This window comes from Triticum aestivum, chromosome 5B, assembly GCF_018294505.1.
Source record: "Triticum aestivum cultivar Chinese Spring chromosome 5B, IWGSC CS RefSeq v2.1, whole genome shotgun sequence".
Taxonomy (NCBI): domain Eukaryota; kingdom Viridiplantae; phylum Streptophyta; class Magnoliopsida; order Poales; family Poaceae; genus Triticum; species Triticum aestivum.
This window is the reverse complement of record NC_057807.1, coordinates 685,205,460-685,229,178: the sequence shown is the minus strand read 5'-3', so window position 1 is coordinate 685,229,178 and position 23,719 is coordinate 685,205,460. Positions and strand designations below refer to the sequence as shown.

Here is a 23,719-nt window from a genome sequence, read left to right as displayed (position 1 = left end):
TCCTTCTAAACCAAGAAGTTCGTCCTCTGTCGGCATGATGATAATCCGACCGTAGCTATGTGGCACGTCCTCAACCAAACCCAAGCTATGGTTATCCAAAGCAAACCCAATGATGCGAACCGTTTAGCTTGGATACTCCCCCTCCCCCTCTCCCTCGCGTCGCTCTCCCGGGGGCGACTCGGGGGCGACCTAGGGTCCCCCCCCCCCCCATCCCCTCCCTCCTCGCCGCTGCCGGAGGTGGTCGCCGGGGCCCCCCGCGCGGCTGCCAGTGAGGGTGGCGGGGAGGCCTTCAGCCGCTCCCTTTGGAGGTGAGGGCCCAGATCTCAGGCGACGGCCTTGGAGTGGTGTGGATGGATCTTCCCCGGCGACGAGAGGTGCTTGTCATTGAGATCGGCTAGTTCCCCTCGGTTGCGCGGGCAGCGAGGTCCTGGTGGGCGCTGGTTGTGGCGTGGGGAGGCCCCGAGCTCCCCCGTCAGATCTGAGACGTTCCAGTCCAGCACGCGTCGCTCAACCCCCGGCTGCCCTAGATCTCTGGCGTGCGCGCCTGCTGGTGCTGTTGGATGGTCCGATGGGTGGCGGTAGAGAGCATGTCCGGGGGAAACCCCTGACCGTCGGTGGTGGTCACGGAGTCGATGGCGTCCTGGATGACATTCCCTCCCTGGTGGCGATGTCGACGTTCATCTTCCCTCCCTTCCCCCTTCTCTGTTTCTCGGGTGAAAAACCTAGGCTCTGTGGCTGGCGGCGGCGGCGCTATGGCGTCGTCACCTTCCTGAAGGTGTCGCCTTGGGCATGGAGATGGTAGGTGCTCGCAGCGTGCTCAGCTAGTTCCTGGCGGCGGCCCTTCTTTCTGCAACGTCGTTGCTCCGGGTGGGTTTTGTGCCTCTTCCAGGCGTTGTGCCCCTTCCTAAGGTGCTCCAGTGAGTCCGGCGGTGTGGCGCCCTCGAGACTGGGCGAGAGGAGATAGGGTCCCCTCTCCGGCGACTGCAATGCCTTGGTGGTGTTGGTGACTGTTCCTGGTGAGCTCTGGCTTGGTCCTGTGGCTGTGATGCTCTCCTTCTGGTCATGTCTCCGGTGGCAACTCCGTCCCTTTACAGCGCTCTGTTGTGCATCGTGTTAGGGGCATCGGCGATTCCTCTGCTTTGGGCGCATTGATGGGTGTGATTGTGGTGTTTTAGCTTCGGTTTCGAGCATCCCTGTCATTTGCTTAGCTTCCTCACCTTGTACCTGTCGTCTGGGGTTGCATCCCCATTTTCTTCTTCTTCTTTCGGTTATGTTTGTATGCTGCAGTTCGTTATATTCTGGCCGGTTGATGGATTTGTTAATACAAAGTCGGGTTAGTTCCAAGCCCTTCTTGGGCTTGGCCGAGCCTTTTCTCTAAAAAAATACGATGATGCTATCGTTATCCAAATATCCAACAGCGAGTAGAATGAGTTTCCCACTAGAGCTGTCGGCTTCTCCCTGACAAATGAACCTGATACATGAATCAAAGTGGTCTCACCTCAGACGCCGGTCTCGGACGAGTAGACGCAGGCCGAGGTGATAAAATCAACCTGGCTACTGAACACAAGTGCCACGAGAGGAAGGGACACGAGTGGCACTCTGCATGCCCAGACGAGCAGAGGACCGCGCCGTTGTACTTCAAGCTCCCCCGAAGGGCCTGCTTGGGGTACGGCACGTAGCGGTCTTCGTCGGTCATGAGGTCCCAGACCAGCAGCTTCCAAGTGCGTGTTGGGTTTAGTCCCACATCGATTGTGGGGGGAGACATAACACGACTTATAAGAGCGGGGGTGTCCCCTCCTAACAGGCTAGTCTTTTGAGGGGGAGAGGGCTCAAGGCCTGTCATAAGTTGGTGTTGCTCTCCGGTTGGGCCTGGTTGACGCATGTGGGTCGGAAACGCTGGTGATAGCGGACCCGGGATTGCGTAACAATTGGTATCAGAGCCCAGGTGCCCGGAATGAATCTCGGTAGACTCACGGGTGGGCTGGAAACGCTGGTGTTAGCGGGCACATGGATGACCGATGTGTGAGGGGGAGATTGTTGGGTTTAGTCCCACATCGATTGTGGGGGGAGACATAACACGACTTATAAGGGCGGGGTGTCCCCTCCTAACAGGCTAGTCTTTTGGGGGAGAGGGCTCAAGGCCTGTCATAAGTCGGTGTTGCTCTCCGGTTGGGCCTGGTTGACGCATGTGGGTCAGAAACGCTGGTGATAGCGGACCCGGGATTGCGTAACAGTGCGGCGGTTGTGGAGGAGGGCGCGGCCGTGGCGGCAGTCGTAGGCCCACCAGTCGGCGTGGGACATATTGGCAGCGGTGGAGAGCATGCAGGCGACGGAGGTGGGGACGAAGGGGTTGCCTCCCTGCTGGTTGGTGAAGAAGCCAAGCACGGGAGCCGTCCCGCTGTGAATCTCGCAGAAGCGGCGCAGGAAGCTGGCGTCGTGCACGAGGCGGCGCCAGTGCTTGGAGACGGAGGAGGCGCGAAAGAGGCAGATGGCTCCGGCGGGAGGAGGAGGAAGATCTCCATGAGAAGGTCGTCCGGGAGAAGCGGCAGCGGCGGATCAGCGCTGCAGCGGCCGCCCGCGAGCTCGTCCATGGTTCTTTTTTTCGTATATCGGGGAAACTTTTGATATCGATGGTTCGAGGGTTCTGGTTTTCTACCTGAAAAGAGAGTTCGTTTCCAATCAAGGTTTTGAATTTTAGTTTTAGAAAAAATTTAGCACCAACCGAAATTACCGAAATTCAGTGAATTTCAGTGCGAAAAATTCAATGAATTTTAGGGATTTCAGTTTTCATTTCGGCCAAAAGGCCGAAATATTTACTTGAAATCAATTAAATATTGGCATTTTTAAAAATATTTTTGTAAAATATTTGAATTCATGTGTACTACTGAAATTGCTGAATATTTTGGCGAAAGGTAAATATTTCAGTGGCTGCTGAAATTAATGAAATTCAGTGAATTTCATCGAAATCTCACTGAAAGTGAAAACCATGTTTCCAATTCAACTTGTCATCCCACGTGAGGAGTGTCCTGAAGTGCACTTGACTGTTAAAAAAATCGCCAGACAAATTTTGTAAATCTCAACATTTGCAGGCACTAGGATCATGTCCAACCATTATATGCGAAAGAGAAAAAAAACATATGCTGTGTTGAGCTTCTTCTCTTTTCACTCTCCTCTCGAACCCACTTTAGCGTCCGTCTTCTGCAACTAGCTTGACAAATATATTTTTGGGCGGGGGAGCTTGACGATGTTTGGTTCAATATTTTCTCTTTGTTGAAAGTAAGCAACGGAGAGGGCCTTCGTAACTGCTCCCTCCGTTCGGAATTACTTGTCTCGGAAATGGATGTATCTAGACGTATTTTAATTCTAGATACATCCATTTTCAAGACAAGTAGTTTCGAACGGAGGGAGTATTTATTTAATAATAAAAACCTAAATTCTCATCTTTGTTGCACATCCTCTGTTCTAACAAGTGAGCTAAGCTTACAATTGACAATCATCATGCCGTCAACGATGAGGAAAAACACTTGCATAGCGCTCTCTACAATTTTGATGCTGACTTTTTGCCTACCGATATAGTTAAGAATGCACCTGCTACATGCGCTCACCCACAATTATAGACGGCGAGGCTTTGAGAGTAAGCACATGCACAATACATAGTGATGTAGCCACCTTGAGTTGACAACCGTACATGGTTATAGTGGAATGCCTTTTTGATCCAATGAGCCCGGACTTTAGGAATTACAAAATTAAAATTTTCAAGTTCCAAAAATCTGAAAAATATAGTATGTACATATGGAAGTAATATATGTACATATAATTTTTTTTGTGCAACACATGTTTTTACCTTTGATTATACCGTTTGCTACCACAAATCCACAAACTTATCCTTTTTTAGTAGCCCACATGCTAAATATCTCGTAGTAAAAAATTTCTATACATGTAGAATTCATCCATTATGTACATTTTTATATATTTTAATAAATAATTAAATATAATTTCTACTTCAAAAAATTCAAGTTCACAACCGAGCTCCAAATCACCTCACTCATAACTATAGGTAATTTAAAGGTGAATATACAGATATGGCTCCCGCATAAACATCGATTTTTAAATTGAACATTTAAAAACATCACCAATATATGTAAAGTTCCTCACGTGCAAGTTATATCTTTTCATATAAATTTTGCCTTCACGCATTTTTTTTGAACAGAAACTCGGTGCTCAAAATTTATTTTCACATAGGCAACGATAATAATAATAGTAATTCTGTCCCTCCATACTTGCAAGCACATGAACGACTATACAATACTTTTTGGAAGCCAATCCCTGGCGAACGGTCGCCAGGAGGGATGGCAAGGGCAAACGCCTCGGATGGCATTTTGTGTGGCTGGGATGGCATTTTACAAAACTGACATGTCATTTTTGTTTAATTTGCGGCGAGTTTTTGACGAAAAGTGCCACCATCAGATCAAGATCAAACGGCTCGTCGGGCGTTCGCTAGGATCCCACCCCAAGCGAACGTTTGCCAAATATCTATGCAGTACTCTCTTTTTTTAATCCACCTAAGTTTTTTGATTATTCCATAGGGTTACAATAACGCTGAAGTTATACAACAAGAACTCTGAAACAAAATTCTGACATACATATAATAAGCAGTTGCGTCTATTTTAGTACTCTTCTTTTGCAGATTGGCAGTAGGTAACTAAGAGGCAATCTACATAGACTGGATGGAGGTAGTACTATGACAGAGGCAATCTAATATATTAGTGAATAATCACAATCTGGCGAGAGCGAGACACGACACGCATGCATCTACTACTGCACGATGCTGTCGCCGTAGAGGGCGGCGAACGCGACGTCGGCGTCCTCCCTGGACCGGTCCCGCCGCCGCGGCCGCGTGAACGGCAGCGTCAGCGACGTCGCGAACCGCGCGGACATGGACCGCCGGTGCCGCGGGGCCGTCGTAGCCGCAGTCGCCGTCGACGGCGGCGACAGCAGCGCTGCCGACGACACGCCCGCGAAGGTCCACCGCGCCGACGTCGAGGCGGGGCAGGTCCACCGCGCGCCACCGCTGGACGCAGCGCGTGCAGCGGCGCCGGGGGGCAGCGCGAGCCTCGGAGGGAGCTGCAGCGGTGGCAACGACGAGGCCGCCGTCGTAGCGGCGGCTACATGGCGTGCCGGCTGCTTCGGGATGCCCGGCTGGAGCTCCCACTTGAAGGGCACGGCGCCCGGCGTCCTGAACGACGGCAGCTCCTCCGTGGACGCCATTGGTTGCCTCTAACGGACGGCGTGAGCTCTCAAGCGTGGTCGACTGATGGAAAGCGCAATAATGGAGAGTGCCATGCCCGGTGGTTTTATATCGCCATCGTCAGAGAAGTTCACTTTTGCAGATTGAACCTTGGGGTTTTATTATTGTTGGAGTTGATTCCAATTTGGACCACCTCTTTGTCACGATCCCATAATTGTGTCACTGCATATTGGATTTTAGAATATATTCGGATTCCCAACATCATCATATTTCATAATTTTGTCCGATACACACTATATTTTGGATTCTATGATGTATTCCAATTTGCAACGTCGTCACATTTTATAATTTTGTTGGGCTCACACTACATTTCAGATTCTACAATGTATTCTGATTCGAAACATATTTTGTTTTGGGGATTTGACCGGCGCTGCCTCGCCCTCCTCTGCGGCTTTCCCCCTAACTTCTAACCTGAAGCACGCGTTTGAGAACAGCTAGATCCAATGAGTTCCTGACCAGGTTTGGGCTTGCCGGGCCCTAGCGCCAACTTGGCCCGCCGCTTATCAGCTCGTAAACGGCGCAAGCGCCTCCGAGTTGGGCCGGGAAAGAAAAGAGTAGTTGTTCTTGACATGAAAATAAAATGCGGTACAAATCTCCTCGTTCTTGTAATTCTCATGTGCTAGCGAACTTTGGCTTTTGTAACAAGTCCTCTTTTAGTTGGTTGAACGAGCCTCCTGACTCTGTGGTAAGTAAGCTCGTAGGCGATGTAAACGTTTTTTTTGACCTTAATAAAGTTATCCATTATGGCCTTCCCTTAAAAAGAGAAAATACAGTGCAAAGTGTCGCTTTGAGGTAGTCCAAATCGGAATTAACTCTTGTTATTGCCACAAAATAGAGCCGACATGTACCATCGACAATAGTGATGCATAAATGGTCGCTACAATACGGATAATCCGCCGATGTATACAACACAAAATTAGCAGTAACTAAGAGCATCTCTAAAAGGCGCACAAAAATAGCTCCGCGCACTAAAAGTTTGTTTTTTTGCGCGCCGGACTGCTCCAGCAGAAGCTGTAGCGTTAAAAGTTTTTGGGCGCGCGCTGAAAAACACTATCGCACGCAGCATATTTGGGGCGCCGGATTGCGCGTGCTTCTGCTTTTTGGGCGCGCGTTTTTGGATGCCTGCTAAACCAAGATTGATCCCGGTGCACTAAGAGCGCTACAGTGACGCGGTTTATTGGGCGCGGGATTTTTGTGCGACCGTTGGAGATGCTCTAAGGCCACAACGCCGCACGTATATCCTTGCCAATTGGTGCCACGCAGCTAGTCGACACTGGCGCTGTGTGTCCAACTCCAACGCTGCCGATTCAGACACCGATGTCGATTTCAGAATTTAAGCCATCGTATTGAAACAGCTGTAGACCAAGCTTGGACCCTTGATGATGCCAAATGATGGGAGCAGTAGCATTGACCAGACGCAAGGAGCCTGCGATGAAGCAAAGAAAAATGCGAGGACTGGAGTGCAAATACGACGTTGCTGTGCTGATTAAGCAGAGGAGACAAGTCCAAAACTGTGCTGTGTTGATTATTTATAGCATAGTAATACAGCGAGGAACAAGCTGGTTGATGTGTACGGCCAAATTAAGAGAGAGACACAGACCACTAATGAGTAATGACTGTTGTTGTTTTGCTCCAAGTGTCGTCTTCCTGGTCACTCAAGCCAAGTCCCACTGGCATCGCCGGCCGGACTTCATATTAGTATTATTTTAGAGGGAAAAATCCAAGCTCTCTTAGCTAGCCAACTGATTCCATACCCTTTTGTTTTGGCAACACTGTTTCCACACCAACATGGCACCAATGATTTTTTTAGAGAAGCATCAGTGATTGTTTTTGTTTTTTGTTTTTGTTTTTCAGAAGACATCAGTGTTTTTTTTTCTCTGAATGAGACCGGAATTTTGAGGCCCATGAAAAGTTGGGACAGGACGGGCCGGATGGCTCATCGGGGCCAGCGATAGATAGGCCCGACTGGACATCTCGGCCCACCCATCTAGACGCTCATATGCATTTTTTTTCTGTTCTGATGATGATCCTTTTGTTAGACAGGAAAATAAAAGCCCTCTTTCACTACACAAATGATTCCACACCCTTTTGTTTCGCCAACACTGTATTTTCTTTCTCTGATTTGATACCAAAATTTCGAGCCGGGTCGGGCCGAATAGCTTGTCAGGTCCGGTAAAAAATGGACCCAACCGGACCTCTCGGCCCATCCAGCTAGAAGATCATCAACGCCTGAATGCATCTACACTACTATTAAACAATCAAACACGAATTTTTTTACGTGCACCCAGCAATTAGTCCCACAACCCTGCACGAACAAATCAACACCACACAATTAGGCCCACAATTCTAAATCCAACAGCCATCATTGATCTAATACCTTTATTGTGTGCACGTAGCAATTTCCCTTGGCTGACCGTGCTCCACCAGCGGAGGAATATTCGAACTACCGAAATTAAAGGCTAAAATTAAGGGCTTTCTGTTTTAGATAGGAGAGAGGATTAGTGCATGTACCTTCCAAAACACACGTCGCCCCGCATCCCACGCCCCGCGTCGGCATCCTCCATGCGTCTCATCGTCGAAGCGGGAGATGTGCCGCGCCCGGCAGCGTTCGGCGGCCGAAGGGGGAGACGTGCCGCGCCCAGCCACCGCTGCAGCCCGCACTAAAATCACGCCGCGTCCTGCCTCTTGTCCTCTCTCCTATCAGATGTTCGCGCGACAGGGACACCGCTCGAGGACGCCGCTGACGCAGGAATCGGTCCGCCACAGAAGCTGCAAAAACGGGGTGACCAGCCACCGTCACGGGCCTCATCGCGTCGCTGTCGAGGCCGGATCTGATGTTGCCCCCTCTACGTCATCTGAATCCTGCCAAGGCATTATCGTTTGTATTTACAGCATAAACATGATTTATATGCTCAGGTTCAGGTTGCATTCTTGGGTGAGCTGTAGATTTTGTTTCAGTGCGAGACAGTTTTTTTCTTTCATTTTTATTTTGCTCCTCATTCCGTCTAGCTAGCATAGGATTACACCACCGATCATGCTTATCAGGATTTGCTGCACAACATGGTGCCCGCACATGCCTGCATATTTTTCGGAATTTGTGTCAAAAACTGACATACTATAAGGCATACTCCCTACTAACATGCTACATGGTAATCACAAGATATATACCTATTCTCCATTCCTTTTTTGCTTCAGTTCTAGAAGAACAATTTTTTACCTTCTGTTACAATTTTTATGTGAGGAATTGTTCTCCGAAAGTTGGGTGATATACGTACGTAAATATAAGAGGTGGAATTACCTCACACACACACACGCGCGCGCGCGCGCGCACGCCCACGCCCACACGCACACGCACACGCACACGCACACGCGCACACACACACACACACACACACACACTAATGCCCTTGTCTTCACTACTAGATTTTTCTACCACTTCACTGGCTGAGTATATTGATTTGAATGAATGTCTTCCCTTTGTTGTTGGCATTTAGCTGACTTAGCTCTCTACTTGCTTGGATTGGTTGTAGATGGGAGATCGAGTAGCATATTGATTTAGATAAAAGATAGGTTTCCAGCGTTTCGGAAAGGAGTATGGAGTTGAGTTCTAATTTTTATTACCACTGATCGCAATGGCGCAAGATGTTCCTTTGATAGTTTTATGTGGGTACGAGTTTCTTCTGAAAGTACATATGGCTAAATGTTGATCTTCAATGTTATTTCATGGTAGCCTTTGTTCTAAGGAAAATATGCTTATTAGTACTCTTGATTATTTATGTTATTTTTGCAGGCTTTCTCTCAGCTTTGTTCTCAGCAGTGGGCTTTGCTGATGGTTTTGTCCAAAATAAGGTATGGCATGCATGGATTAAATCTTGAATTTCGCTACTAAATATTTGTACTAAACATGGTGTAAGTCGCTTGTCAGTTTTGCCTCATAATCCTAGCTCTCATTGGTTGAGTTTCATGATGTTGCTTACATTTTACTGAGGATATCCTCTAAAAAACAATTTTTATATCTGTGGTCTTTTTAGTAATGGGCACTGTAACTTAAAAATGTTGTGTATTTTTGTACTCGCATGTATAGTATTTTGATGGAAACATGCATGCTTCTGTGGTATACTATGGTGGACTATCATGCTTGATGGGAAGAGGTATGCTGTTACTTGACTACACATTTATCTTCTGATGATCTTGAACCGTGTGTTTCAAAATAGATTGACATAGTAGCACACTATCTCGCCCTTCTCACTAATTCTAGGGGCATAGGTTATATCTATTTTACCGGCCAGTGCAATTTACAGGTTGCATTTCACGGCATGTTGTTCTATCCTTCACTTATTTTTCAGGTTTAGCAACCTTTTTTTGCTGGTTGGTGTCAACATGGCTGAATAGGTTCTTGAGTTGTTGTACTAGCATTTTATTTCAACTGAGATCTATAATTTTCTGATTGCTAGCTAACAAAAGTAACTTGTAAAGTATGGTACCATGTCATATTATATATGAATGTAATCTTGCATGTTTTTTGTTATAATTTACTTACATTTTCAGTAAGTACTTAAAGTATATGGCAAATATGAGACATGCTTGCGAATCATCTTCTATTTTACTGATTTACTATGAAAGTATTGGTCTCCAATGTTGCGTGCGGACCAATGAGCAGCTCAATACCTTTTCAGTAGTGAATAAGGATAAAGAGGATGAAGACAATAAAAGACATTTCAACCGTGATGCAATAGTGTTGTACAAGTGGATTTATTGCTTGGTTTTTATAACCCCTTTCCTTTTTATTATTATGCATTAGCGCCTTGTAATAGAAGATTTCTCACAATCAGATTTGAAGTGAGTCTACATAAGTCAAAAGATGGTTGGACATTGTTGTCCAAAACGTTATGTTCGATATACTCCACCAGAATTCATCGTTTATCTGTGGTCATATGCTCTTTTACCAATTGTTTATTCATTTTATATTATATTTATTTCCTGCTCATAGTTCGTTTCACGAGCAATATATGGTCCCTTTGCCCACCGTTGATCTAATCTTGGGTACTTTAAATGCATGTTCGTCATGGTTTACTTAGGCATGTGCAAATTGATACGTGCGTTGCACGTGCAAGCTTACTAGTTTCGCAAATAGTAGAACAAATCAGCGTCTGGATGTATTTTCGAGATCAACTAATGAATTTCAATTCTATCCCGGCTTGCAAAATTAACAATTCCCAACACCAAAGACCGCAGGCTATCTAACAAACACATTGGCGACGGGAATCATCAGCATATGCGTATTGTGTTTTGTGTAGGCTCCCAAATTCGAGAGCGGCGTTTCGGTGCCCGGGTGCATCTGCACCGGTCAAAAAAAATTCGTAAAAAATTCAGAAAAATTCAAAAAATTCCAAAAAAAATTTGGGTGGTAGACAATTTGATGCGTGAGGTACGCTCCAATTTTCAAAACATTTGGACTTCTGTGAAGCTCTCAGCAAAAAAGACAAATCAGACCAGAACAGTATATGAACAGTACACATTTTTACAGACCTCCGATTTGTCTTTTTTGCTGAGAGCTGCACAGAAGTCCAAATGTTTTGAAAATTGGAGCGTACCTCACGCATCAAATTGTCCACCACCCCAATTTTTTTTGGAATTTTTTGAACTTTTTTAGTATTTATTTTGATTTTTTTCGTGAGCGCAGGTGCAGATGAGCTCGGGTTCAGATTCGAATTTTCCCCCAAATTCCTGCTTTTCTAATGAGAATTTAGAACTGGAGTGTTCTCACCTTTTTGACTTCAAAGGAAACCTTGCCCTCCAACCAGCCAATCTGCTAGGGTTCCTTGCCCTCCAACCAGCCAAGCTAATCACCCTGTTGATTACTTCGTTTCCTGAAACAAGAGACAACAAAATGAGGCTCAAACTACATCTTCAAACAAAACCTTCGACAATGACAAGAGGTACTTTATTTGTCATGTGGATGACTTCCCGTGTTCTTGCTCGAATTCTTTCATCAGACGGTAAGCATCAATAGTGATGTTCAATTAAAACAAAGAGGCGTCACATCTCAAAACGAAAACAAAAGAAAGAATGAGGCAACACGCCCAAGAATCAGGGTCAAGGTCTCCCCTGCTGATATGATTAGTGATATCATTTGTAGTACTTAAACTAACACCTTATCACTTGAGATGCAGTGAGCAGAGCACCGTACCAACTTGTGTTTACTTACTTGAGCAGAGCACAAACCTACACCAAATCAGTTTAACATAGTCATCTGGTATGCTGTTTACAAACATGTAACATGAGTAATCAGCGCTGCCCCGACAAATGCGGCGACGTGCCCATCCCATACCCCTTTGGCATCGGCACACACTGCGCCGCGACCAGCCTGAGCAGCTACTTCAACCTCACCTGCAACGGCACGATCGATCCACCGCGGCCAATGGTAGGCAATGACGAGGCGGTGGTTGAGATCACCGACATCTCGCTGGAGCACGGCGAGATGCGTGTGCTCAGCCCCGTCAACCACATGTGCTTCACTTCGGACACCATGTTCACCAAGTTCCTCGGGGGGTACGAGCTTCAACTCACGCCCTTCCTCCCCTCCCCGTCGCGCAACCGCTTCACGGTAATTGGCTGCAACACGCTGGGGCTCATCAGTGGGTACAAAGGCACCGCGAGCCAGTACGTGGTTGGCTGCTACTCCTACTGCGAGGGCGTCAACAACACGACTGAAGGCGCGCCGTGTGCTGGGATGGGCTGCTGCGAGGCTGCCATCCCCGCCAACCTCACATCCTTCGGGGTCAAGTTTGAGATGAACCAGAGCAAGGTATGGGGCTTCAACCCGTGCTTCTACGCCATGGTGGCGGAGGTTGGGTGGTACAACTTCAGGCAGCAGGACCTCGTCGGCAGACTTGGGTTCGTTGATGGTCGAGCCCAGAGAGGTGCCCCCGTTGTCGCTGACTGGGCCATTAGGAACGCCTCGTGCCCGGAGGAGGGGAAGGACAAGCCTAATGACTATGCCTGCCTCAGTGTCAACAGCCATTGCGTGGCCGCGAACAATGGTCCAGGGTACTTATGCCAGTGTTCCAAAGGATATGAAGGCAATCCTTATCTTTTGAACGGTTGTCAAGGTAAAGTATCTACTCAAATTTAACTTCTGTAGTTTTCCGGGATAGTTCCCCGAAAACTGATGGAAATCTAAACCATATTTTGGTACTAGTTCCACAAGATCCAGTCATGAAAATTTTATATGACCTCACCAATAGGTGGTTTCAAATTTATTGTGCATCCACAGCCACCGTTAATGTTCAACACAAGTCTTCAAAACATTTGCTAGTAGCAAAAGGCAACAATCATAGTCATACTAGCCAAAATGGATGCCTGAGATCATTTTGAGCCAAAATCTGACGATTGATATTGTGTGGAGCGGGGAAGGGCTGAGTGTGCGGGTGTTTATGCCCATATGAACTTGGAGGGGATTTGATTTCTACCACACCTGAAGGAAGAACTGGAAAATAATGGTCTTCTTTTCTGGTGTGAATTGTTTATATTTTAACACATGATGTAATGCTACTTTAGAATATGTAATGTATAGGGAAGTTTTTACAGCATTACAAAGCGAATTGACTGGTTGGCTTCATTACTTGTTGAAACTTTCTTCGGTTGACATATAATAATTAAACATGTTTGGTTTGACTACTGAGTGCATCTTCTCGTTATTGTCTTCAGACACAGATGAGTGCGCATTGCGTAAGCAGCACACCAAGTATGAAGATTTGTATCCGTGCAGAAAAGGGGTCTGCCACAACACACCAGGGAGCTACTTATGCAAATGCAAGAAAGGAACAAAATCTGATGGTACAAATTTTGGATGCCAATCTAAGCATTCTCCAGCAGACAAAATGGTTATTGGTAAGTATCATCTATTTAAAGAGATTACCTCTGTTTCATATTTTCATGTACATTAAGGCATGTCTCGGAATAACAAACACCAATGTAATAGTAACATATAATATTATTCTAGACGCTACTAAGCAAAAAGGAAGAAAAAAAATACTGAAGTCAAAATTGAAATAGAAATTTACTAAATGTATTTTTACAGGCCTCAGTGTTTCTGCAACGATGGTGATGGCCTTAGCATGCTCGTTGATCATGCAATTACAAAGGAAAAGGCACAAGAAGGAGAAAGATGAGTATTTCAAACAAAATGGAGGTCTCAAGTTATATGATGAGATGAGGTCAAGGCAGGTTGACACAATTCGTATACTTGCTGAAAAAGAGATAAAGAAAGCAACTGATAACTACAATGAAGATCGAATTGTTGGATGTGGTGGGCATGGGATGGTCTACAGAGGAACTTTGGATGATCAAAAAGAGGTTGCCATAAAAAAGTCCAAAGTAATCAGCGATGATTGGAGGGAAGAATTTGTCAATGAGATAATAGTCTTGTCACAAATCAATCACCGAAACATTGTGAGGTTGCTAGGATGTTGTCTGGATGTAGATGTCCCAATGTTGGTCTACGAGTTTGTCCCCGGTGGTACTTTATCTGAGTTTCTTCATGGCGCTGGTTGTAGATCGCCAATACCTTTGGATCTTCGCCTTAAGATTGCTACACAGTCAGCAGAAGCTCTAGCTTACTTGCATTCTTCGACATCTCGCACAATTCTACATGGGGATGTCAAGTGTGCCAACATTCTCTTGGATGATTAGCTCAACGCAAAAGTTGGTGATTTCGGAGCATCAGCACTTAAGTCCATGGATGAAAGTGAATTCATCATGTTTGTTCATGGAACACTCGGCTGCCTTGATCCAGAGAGCTTTATCAGTCGTCATCTCACCGACAAAAGTGATGTATACAGCTTCGGGGTGGTTCTTCTCGAGCTGATGACCAGAAAGAGGGCTATATATACTGACAACTTCAACGAAAAGGAATCATTGTCATATAGTTTTCCCTTGATGTTTCAAAAGAGGAGACACCTTGTTATGCTGGACACTGAAATTATAGACGATGTAGTTACGGTGGTGCTTGAGAACATGGCTGAACTTGCAGTGCAGTGCCTTAGCCCAAAGGGAGATCACAGGCCAACGATGAAGGAAGTCGCTGAGAGCCTACAGATGATGAGGAGACTCCGACTGCACTCAGCTAGTGATCCTGAAAATAATCACTATACACATAGCTATGGAGGATCATCTTCGGTTGTGGTCCCTTTGGAAGAGACAACACGTGGGACCATCGATATGTCCGAACTGGTTGAAGATCTTTCAAGATGATGTTTGTGATTTTGTTTGGACAGTCAATTCTTTTGTTTGTGATATGTGACAGTAAATATTTAACCTCCACTGTTGCAATAGTTACACCACTTTATGGGGCAAGGATCATAAACATTGGCGAATCAACACATACATCATTGTTTTATTTTTTGATAAAACACACGCCATTGCAGGTATGGAACATGTAGACGATAGGCGTATAGTTTGATTATGAGTATCCAGACTTTGTTTTGGCCATTTAATTTGGAAATGGTACCATTTGACTAAGAACATATCCACTTATGCAACACAATACGGATTTTATTAGTTCCATAACAGAAATCGGAATTTACCTGTGCTGGGTGGGGAATGAGTATCTCCCCATTCCACGGGTCGATACACGCTGCCGATCCAATCATGAGCTGGTGACTAGCTGCCACTGAGCAGATTCCGGCAGCATCATTATGAACTGATCCAAATTCACCAGCGCCGGCGTTCACCACTAGTCTCCACTCCGCATGGAGCCCTCCCTCTCGGCTAGGGTCACCGCGGTTCACACGAGAGAACCTTGGCGCCCGAAGCCCGCAGCGGCGCCCTGGACGACGGCTGCTGACGTGGAACCACTCTGGAGCGTCCCGCCATCGCTGCACAGCTTCATGCTTCCTTGCCGTCTGTAAGGCACCGTAGCTGGTTCAGAGGCTGTCCGGCAAGTTGGGCGAGGGACGCTCACACCCTGGAGCAGTGGAGTGAGTGAAGATATTCCTGCGAACCATATATTGACTTCCAAAGCATAATCTTCAATTGACGCTTTCATTTCTGCATTGTTGTATTCGCTAACCTGTGGGAAATAGAAGTTCACTCGTCGCGTTGTTTGCTCTCTTTTGCTGCCACCGTCACCGGACAACCATTGTTTTCAAGCAGCAGCGATCATGACTTGTCAAGGACATGGCGTTTGTTTTGCCAATTTTGATCCGGTTTGCTTCGTGTGCCTCATTTTACTTTTCGGAAAACCAACAGGAGACACATGTTTGTCAACCTTCGATGGTCAAATGACAGGAGAAGTAGCATCGATTTGGAGATGCTTTCAAAAAAGCGAAGAGATCCAGATACTTAGCTGCCAACTGAGTCCATATCCTTCTTTATCTGCATCTATGTTTCGACAGCAATATACCGTCAGAGTTTCAGCGTATAACTTGAGCCGGGTCAGATGCCAGATGGTATGCATTTTCCTGGGCCCAGAGGTAAATAAGCCCAACCATAGCACCATAGAAACCTAAGACTCATCACTCGCTTCTCTCCTGATGCCCCTCATTACATAAATGTTATTCATCTAGGTGAACACATGAATGTTGATATGTTGCAACTGACCAATCCCCACTCTCCGACAATGCAAGTTAACACATTGGCGAATGAGAGTATATTGTGTAGGCTCCAAATTTCATTTCAAATGAGCTCAAACCGGTCTGTGCTCACCTTGCTAATTTTCTATGAAGGGTATGCCCCAACTGGGCAATCTGTGATGATTCCTACTGGCTGTATGTTACCACACGCCAGATCGTCTCATTTCCTGGAGACAAGAGAAAATAAAATGAGGGGGCGAAACCATTGGCAAAAGCAACCCCACAAATAAAGAATTAAGATTACGGCAAACACGCAATCAAGGTCAAAGCATCTGTGCGTGTTAACGTGCACCCCAATATGCTAATACCACTTGTAGTAGTTAACTGACACTCTTGGAGATTCCCTCCCATGAATAACCTTATACAATCAGTATTGTATGACAAATTTACAAGTACATGTATGAGTGCATACATGTAACATGACTAATTGCCATTCAATCGTGCCAGGAGCATCAACAGCCCTGCTAATTTCCATAGTATGCATCTCTTTTCCAGGAATGGCAGCAGCGGCCGGAGCCTCTTCCGGGCGCTCCATGTCGTTGCCAGGCTGCCCCGACAAGTGCGGCGATGTGCCCATCCGCGGCACTGCGCCTCGACCAGCCGGAACAGCTACTTCAACCTGTCCTGCAATGGCACGATGGATCCCCCACGGCCAAGCCAAGCTACAGCATTACAAAGTGAATTCCCTATTTGACTTTATTGTTTTTTGATCCATTATGAATGAAAGTACTACAGTGGTGTGTGTTTAATTTGATGCTTCTAAGTGCTTCCATTAATATCTTCAGACACAGATGACTGTGCATTGCATAAGCAGGACACCAAGTATGAAGATTTGTATCCGTGCAGAAAAGGGGACTGCCAAACACACTGGGAGGCTACTTATGCAAATGCAAGACAGGAAAAAGATCTGACGGTACAAAGTTTGGATGCCAATCTCTGCATTCTCCAGCTGAAAAATTGGTTATTGGTAAGCATCGTTTATGTAAACTGTACATTATTTCTACATCATGTAATAGAAACAAGAATATAACTCTGAACATTACTCTCAAGCTGCAACAAAAACGAAAATAGCAAAGTTCAAATTCTAATAGAAATTCGCTAGCATCAGTTTCTCAAAGATATATTTGTGCAGGCCTCATTGTTTGTGTTTCTGCAACCATGCTGATGGCCTTAACATGCATGTTGCTCATGCAATTTCAAAGAAAAAGGAACAAGAGAGAGAAAGATGAGTACTTCAAAAAAATGGAGGTCTCAAGTTATATGATGAGATGAGATCAAGGCAGGTTGACACAATCCGCATACTCACAGAGAAAGAGATAAAGAGAGCCACTGATAACTATAATGAAGATCGAGTTATTGGACGTGGTGGTCATGGTATGGTCTACAGAGGAACTTTGGATGACCAAAAAGAGGTTGCCATAAATAAGTCTAAAGCAATCAACAATGATTGGAGACAAGAATTTGTCAACGAGATTATAATCTTGTCACAGATCAATCACCGAAACATTGTGAGATTACTCGGCTGTTGTCTGGATGTAGATGTCCCAATGTTGGTTTATGAGTTTGTCTCCCATGGTACTCTATCTGAGTTCCTTCATGGTGCCGCACCTAGATCTCCAATCCCATTCGATCTTCGCCTGAAGATTGCTACACAGTCAGCAGAAGCTCTAGCTTACTTACATTCGTCAACATCTCGCACAATCCTACATGGGGATGTCAAGTCTGCCAACATTCTCTTGGATGATCAGCTCAATGTAAAGGTTGCCGATTTTGGAGCATCAGCACTTAAGTCCATGGATGAAAGTGAGTTCATCATGTTTGTCAATGGAATAACTTGGCTACCTTGATCCTGAGAGCTTTATCAGCCGTCGGCTCACTGATAAAAGTGATGTGTACAGTTTCGGGGTGGTTCTTCTGGAGCTGATGACACGAAATAGGGCTATATATTCTGACAGCTTCAATGGAAAGGAATCATTGTCATATAGTTTTCCCTTGATGTTTCATCAGAAGACGCACCATGTTATGCTGGACTCTGAAATTACAGATGATGCAGGCTTGGTGCTCCTTGAGAACATGGCTGAACTTGCAGTTCATTGCCTTAGCCAGAGGGGAGATGACAGGCCAACAATGAAGGAAGTTGCAGAGAGACTAGAGATGATGAGGAGACTCCATTTGCACGGGAACAATACTCCCGAAAACAACCGCGGTGCGCATAACTATGGAGGGTCATCTTCGGTTCTTGTCCCTTTCGATGAGAAAACACATGGAACCATCGATATGTCTGAACTGGTTGAAGATCTTGCAAGATGATCCTTGTAATTTCGTATGCACAGTTAATTCTTTTGTTTGTGGTACGCAATATTACACCCACCCACTGTTGTAAATTGTAATAAGTTAGAGCAACAACGACACTTTATAAACACAGCCTCTATAATGATTTTAGGGTGCACTCCTAAAAGTTTTTTAGAGGCTATGGAGTACTTTCCCATTTCAGACACTCTAAAACTGCAGCCGTCATATTTTTGTTGTCATATGAACCCACTTAGCAGTGGTTTACCATTTCTTTGTTTCTTTTACCTTTCTTTTTCTTCCTGCTCATCCCAGCTGCACCTCCCCCGTCCCGGCCGACCCCTCCGCCGGTGGCCTCTCCCCGCACGGCCACATGTTTTCAACCTTCAATACCAAATGATAGGAGCAGTAGCATCGATTTGGAGAAGCTTCTGCTGAAACGAAGAAAAACAAATTCTTAGCTGCCAACTGAGCGAAAACCCAATTCGGTGCCCAGGCTCATCTGCACCCGGTCAGAAAAAAATTCAAAAAATACTAAAAAAATTCAAAAAAATCCAAATTTTTTGTGTGATAGATAATTTTATGCGTGAGGTTCGCTCCAAATTTCAAATTATTTGAACATCTGAGCAGCTCTCAGCGAAAAAAACAAATCGGGTCAGAACAGTGTGTGAACAGTAAACTTTTTTGCAAACCTTGTGTTGAAACTTGGAGCACACCTCACGCATAAACTTATCTACCACACAAAAAGAAATTGAATTTTTTTGAATTTTTTTAGTATTTGTTTTGATTTTTTCGTTAGGGCGGGTGCAGATGAGCTCAGGAGCAGAAACGCCGCACTCCTGAGTCCACATCTTATTTCTCTTCAACTATGTTCTGATAGCAATATATGGTCACATATTTTCAGCTTATAAGTTGGGCCACATCGGATTCCGGATAGTGTGCATTTTGCTGGGCCCAGAAGTAAATAGGCCCAACTGTACCACCTGGCCCATGCAGCTAGAAACTCGCCGCAGCCCTCCTCAATACATGAATGTATTCTTCTAGGTAAAAACATGAATTTGTCTAAAAAAAAGGTAAAAACATGAATGTTGACATGCCCCAGCTGACCAATTTCTTTTTAAATAAAAAGCCTCTGAGAATGCAAGCTAACGCGTTAGCGAATGAGTGTATGTGTAAGCTACATATTTCTTCTTTTCTAATGGGAAGTTGGAACCGGGGTGTTCTCACCTTGTTGATTTTAAAAAGAATTAGTAGGCTTCAACAACTCAAATTGTCTCCTTCACGTTACCACCAACACCAAATCATCTCATTTCCTGGAAACGATAGAAAATAAGATGAGGGGGGCGAAACCATTGACAAAAGCAACAACTCCAAATAAAGAAGTAAGAGTAAGGCAAACACACAATCAAGGTCAAAGTCTCTGTGCGAGTTAACGTACGTATAGCAATACCAGTTGTAGTAGTTAACTGACACTCTTGGATATTCTCGCAGATGAACTATATACAATCAGGATCGCATGGCAACATGCAATTACTTTTTTTGCAGAGATAAGCATACCACATACTGATTTAGCTGGGCTAGCTGATGTGCTGTTTGCATACATGTAACATGGGTGATTGGCATCCAATCATGCCAGCAGCATCAGCAGCCCTGCTAGTTTTCATAGTATGCATCCCCCTTCCAGCAATGGCAGCAGCGGCCGGAGTCTCATCCGACCGCTCCATGTCTTTGCCAGGCTGCCCCGACAAGTGTGGCGACGTGCTCATCCCGTACCCCTTCGGCATTGGGGAAGACTGCGCCGCAGCCAGCCAGAACAGCTACTTCAACCTCATCTGCAACAGCACGATTGATCCACCACGGCCAATGGCTGGTCCTCCAGAAGCAGTAGCTGAGGTCGCTGACATCTCACTGGAGCATGGCGAGATGCGTGTGCTCAGCCCTGTCAGCCACATCTGCTTCAAGTCAAACACCACATTCACCAAGTTCACCGGAGGGTACCGGCTGCAGGACTCGCCCTTCCTACCCTCTCCATCGCGCAACCACTTCACAGTCATTGGCTGTAACACCATGGGGCTCATCGGCGGTCAGAAGGGCACCGCGAACCAGTACGTAGCTGGCTGCTACTCCTACTGTGATGGTGTCAACAATACGTCGGATGGCGCACCATGTGCTGGGATGGGCTGCTGTGAGTCTGCCATCCCAGCCAACCTCACCACCTTCGAGATCATCTTTGCAACGAACCAGAGCCAGGTATGGGGCTTCAACCCATGCTTCTACGCCATGATAGCCGAGGTTGGGTGGTACAATTTCAGGCAGCAGGACCTCGTCGGCAACCTTGGGTTTATCAAAGATCGAGCCGGGAGGGGTGCTCCATCCATCGCTGACTGGGCCATTAGGAATGGCTCGTGTCCAGAGGAGGGGAAAAACGCACCTAATGACTATGCCTGCATCAGTGCAAACAGTTACTGCATGGCCACGAACAATGGTCCAGGGTACCTATGCCAGTGCTCCAAAGGATATGAGGGCAATCCTTATCTTCTGAACGGCTGTCAAGGTTAGATATTTATCCTAATATAACTTGTGTAGATTTCCAAGGATATTACTCTAAAAACTGATGGAACTCTAAACCATAAAGTGTTAGTTAGACCAAATACACTTCCACGAAACATCTGTAAGGAAATTCACCAGCAGGTGAGTTCCTAATTTCACCTTGTGTGACCGCCTGGCAATACTCATATAATTGTATCTAGTTTCCAGCACACATCGGCATAGTAACGACAAAAAAAACGTCAGTTTTTCTGTAATATTAAGTTAACAAATTTACAGAAAGACAAGCTACATCATTACGAAGTGAGGTCCCCTACTTGGCTTTATTATTTTTTATCCATATTTAATGAAAGTAAAAAGAATTTGTGTTTAATTTGATGCTTCTAAGTGCTTTCGTTGATATCTTCAGACACAGATGAGTGTGCGTTGCGTAAGCAGGACCATAAGTATGAAGATTTGTATCCATGCAGAAAAGGGATCTGCCACAACACACCGGGGAGCTACCTATGCAAATGCAAGACAGGAAAAAGATCTGATGGTACAAATTTTGGATGCCAATCTCTGCATTCTCCAGCTCAAATATTGGTTATCGGTAAGCAGCGTTCATGTAAACAGCTTATCTCTATCCATGCCTCCATCAACATTAAGATTTGTACTGCCATAACAAACATCAAGCAATAGAAACAAAAATATTACCTCTGAACACTACTTACAAGTTGCAACCTAAAAACAGCGAAGTCCAAATTCTAAAAACAGGAATTAACTAGCATCAGTTTCTCCAAAATTTATTTTTGCAGGCCTAAGTGTTTGTGTTTCTGCAACTGTGGCGATGGCGTTAACATGCATGTTGCTCATGCAATTTCAACGTAAAAAGCACAAGAGGGAGAAAGATGAGTACTTCAAACAAAATGGAGGTCTCAAGTTATATGACGAGATGAGATCAAGGCAAGTTGACACAATCCGCATACTTACAGAGAAAGAGATAAAGAGAGCCACTGACAACTACAATGAAGATCGAGTTATTGGATGCGGTGGTCATGGTATGGTCTACAGAGGAACTTTGGATGATGAAAAAGAGGTTGCCATAAAGAAGTCCAAAGCAGTCAACGATGATTGCAGAGAAGAATTTGTCAATGAGATTATAATTTTCTCACAAATCAATCACCGAAACATTGTGAGGCTACTCGGCTGTTGTCTAGATGTAAATGTCCCAATGTTGGTCTACGAGTTTGTCTCCCATGGTACTCTATCTGAGTTCCTTCACGGTGCTGATCCTAGATCGCCAATCCCATTTGATCTTCGCCTGAAGATTGCTACACAGTCAGCAGAAGCTCTAGCTTACTTACATTCGTCGACATCTCGCACAATCCTACATGGGGATGTCAAGTCTGCCAACATTCTCTTGGATGATCAGCTCAACGCAAAGGTTGCTGATTTCGGAGCATCAGCACTTAAGTCCATGGATGAAAGTGAGTTCATCATGTTTGTTCATGGAACCCTTGGCTACCTTGATCCTGAGAGCTTTACCAGTCGCCGCCTCACCGACAAAAGTGACGTATACAGTTTTGGGGTGGTTCTTCTGGAGCTGATGACACGAAAGAGGGCTATATATACTGACAGCTTCAATGAAAAGGAATCATTGTCATATACTTTTCCTTTGATGTTTCATCAGAAGACGCATCACGTTATGCTGGACTCTGAAATTACAGATGATGCAGGCATGGTGGTCCTTGAGAACATGACTGAACTTGCAGTTCACTGCCTTAGCCAGAGGGGAAATGACAGGCCAACAATGAAGGAAGTTGCAGAGAGACTAGAGATGATGAGGAGACTCCATTTGCACGCAACCAATGGTCATGATGACAACCACTTTGCACGAAACTACAGAGGATCCTCTTCAGTTGTTGTCCCTTTCGACGAGACAGCACATGGGACCATCGATATGTCCGAACTAGTTGAAGATCTTGAAAGATGATGTTTGTATTTGATGCAGAGTCAATTCTTTTGTTTGGGATATGCAACTCTAAATATTTAACCCACCCACTGTTGTAATAAGTTTGCCAGTTTCAAATCTTAACATTTGATTTGACATGCTGGATAAACCGCCACATACGCCATTATTAATTTGTAACACTTAACCCCATTGTAGTTATCCAGCGATGAACAAGCTTTTGGATGTGTATGGTTCAATTAAGAAACCCGGACTTTCGTTGTTTTGCACCAAGTGTCATCTTCTAATGGCTCAAACTAACTTGAGCTGCCATTTCGATCAAAAAACCTTCAGCTGACATTGTCTGCAGGAATTTATATATGCTTATCTTTGCCGATGGGAAAAAATGCACTCTGTTAGCTAGCTGACTGATTCCCTACGCTTGTTCTATTTCACAAATCTATTTCCATAACAATTCAAATTGATATTTTATTATTGGCCCATAAATATAAGGGCTGATTTGTATCTCATGGTGTGCATTCTGTCGAGCCCGGTGGCAAATAGGTCCAACTGGACCTCCCAAACCATCCAACAAGATTCATCGCACACTCCATGTACATGACTGTATTTTTATCAAGAGATGAATGTTAATATATGCTCTAACTGACTGAACTAGTAATTCTCACCTCTGAGATTGCAAGCTGATACATTGGCAATGGAGAGTGTATGTGTGTGTCCAGGCTCCAGATTTCTAATGAGAAGTTGGAACCAGGGCATTCTCACCTTGTGGAACTTTAAGAATTTTATAAGTCTATTATTGGTTGTTGCCATGTGAATTTGTCCCCATTCTGAACTCTGAAGATATATTCAGCTATGTGACGCAATACTGAATCCAAGTTTACCTGTGGTGGGCGTGGAATGGATCCCCTTCTGTTGGCGCAGCTCGATCCGCTCCAATCGCGAGCCGGCGCGCGACCAGCCGCCGACGAGCAGACTCGCGGCCGTCGCGAC

The 23,719-nt window shown here is 45.3% G+C and overlaps 2 protein-coding genes and 2 pseudogenes across 2 annotated transcripts; 3 read left to right on the top strand and 1 right to left on the bottom strand.

Annotated features, from left to right (window-relative positions):
- Window positions 1–4,565: 4,565 nt before the first annotated feature.
- On the bottom strand, window positions 4,566–5,594 carry LOC123117653 (uncharacterized). Its single transcript, XM_044538368.1, has one exon. It carries the CDS (start codon window positions 5,266–5,268, stop codon window positions 4,816–4,818), a length of 453 nt encoding a protein of 150 aa, XP_044394303.1. The 5' UTR covers window positions 5,269–5,594; the 3' UTR covers window positions 4,566–4,815.
- A 5,994-nt stretch (window positions 5,595–11,588) lies between these two features.
- On the top strand, window positions 11,589–14,563 carry LOC123114209 (wall-associated receptor kinase 5-like; annotated as a pseudogene).
- Window positions 14,564–16,291: 1,728 nt separating this feature from the next.
- LOC123115279 (putative wall-associated receptor kinase-like 16) lies at window positions 16,292–18,252 on the top strand (annotated as a pseudogene).
- A 1,488-nt stretch (window positions 18,253–19,740) lies between these two features.
- Window positions 19,741–22,929, top strand: LOC123114210 (wall-associated receptor kinase 5). Its single transcript, XM_044535592.1, has 3 exons — window positions 19,741–20,785; window positions 21,188–21,370; window positions 21,576–22,929. Exons 1-3 carry the CDS (start codon window positions 19,816–19,818, stop codon window positions 22,751–22,753), a joined length of 2,331 nt encoding a protein of 776 aa, XP_044391527.1. The 5' UTR covers window positions 19,741–19,815; the 3' UTR covers window positions 22,754–22,929.
- The last annotated feature ends 790 nt before the right edge of the window (window positions 22,930–23,719 follow it).

Coding starts and splice junctions, on each gene's coding strand:
- LOC123117653 (XM_044538368.1), bottom strand. CDS start 5,268: ATGGCGTCCACGGAGGAGCTGCCGTCGTTCAGGACGCCGGGCGCCGTG.
- LOC123114210 (XM_044535592.1), top strand. CDS start 19,816: ATGTGCTGTTTGCATACATGTAACATGGGTGATTGGCATCCAATCATG. Junction 20,786..21,187: donor TCTTCTGAACGGCTGTCAAG/GTTAGATATTTA, acceptor TGATATCTTCAG/ACACAGATGAGTGTGCGTTG. Junction 21,371..21,575: donor AGCTCAAATATTGGTTATCG/GTAAGCAGCGTT, acceptor TTATTTTTGCAG/GCCTAAGTGTTTGTGTTTCT.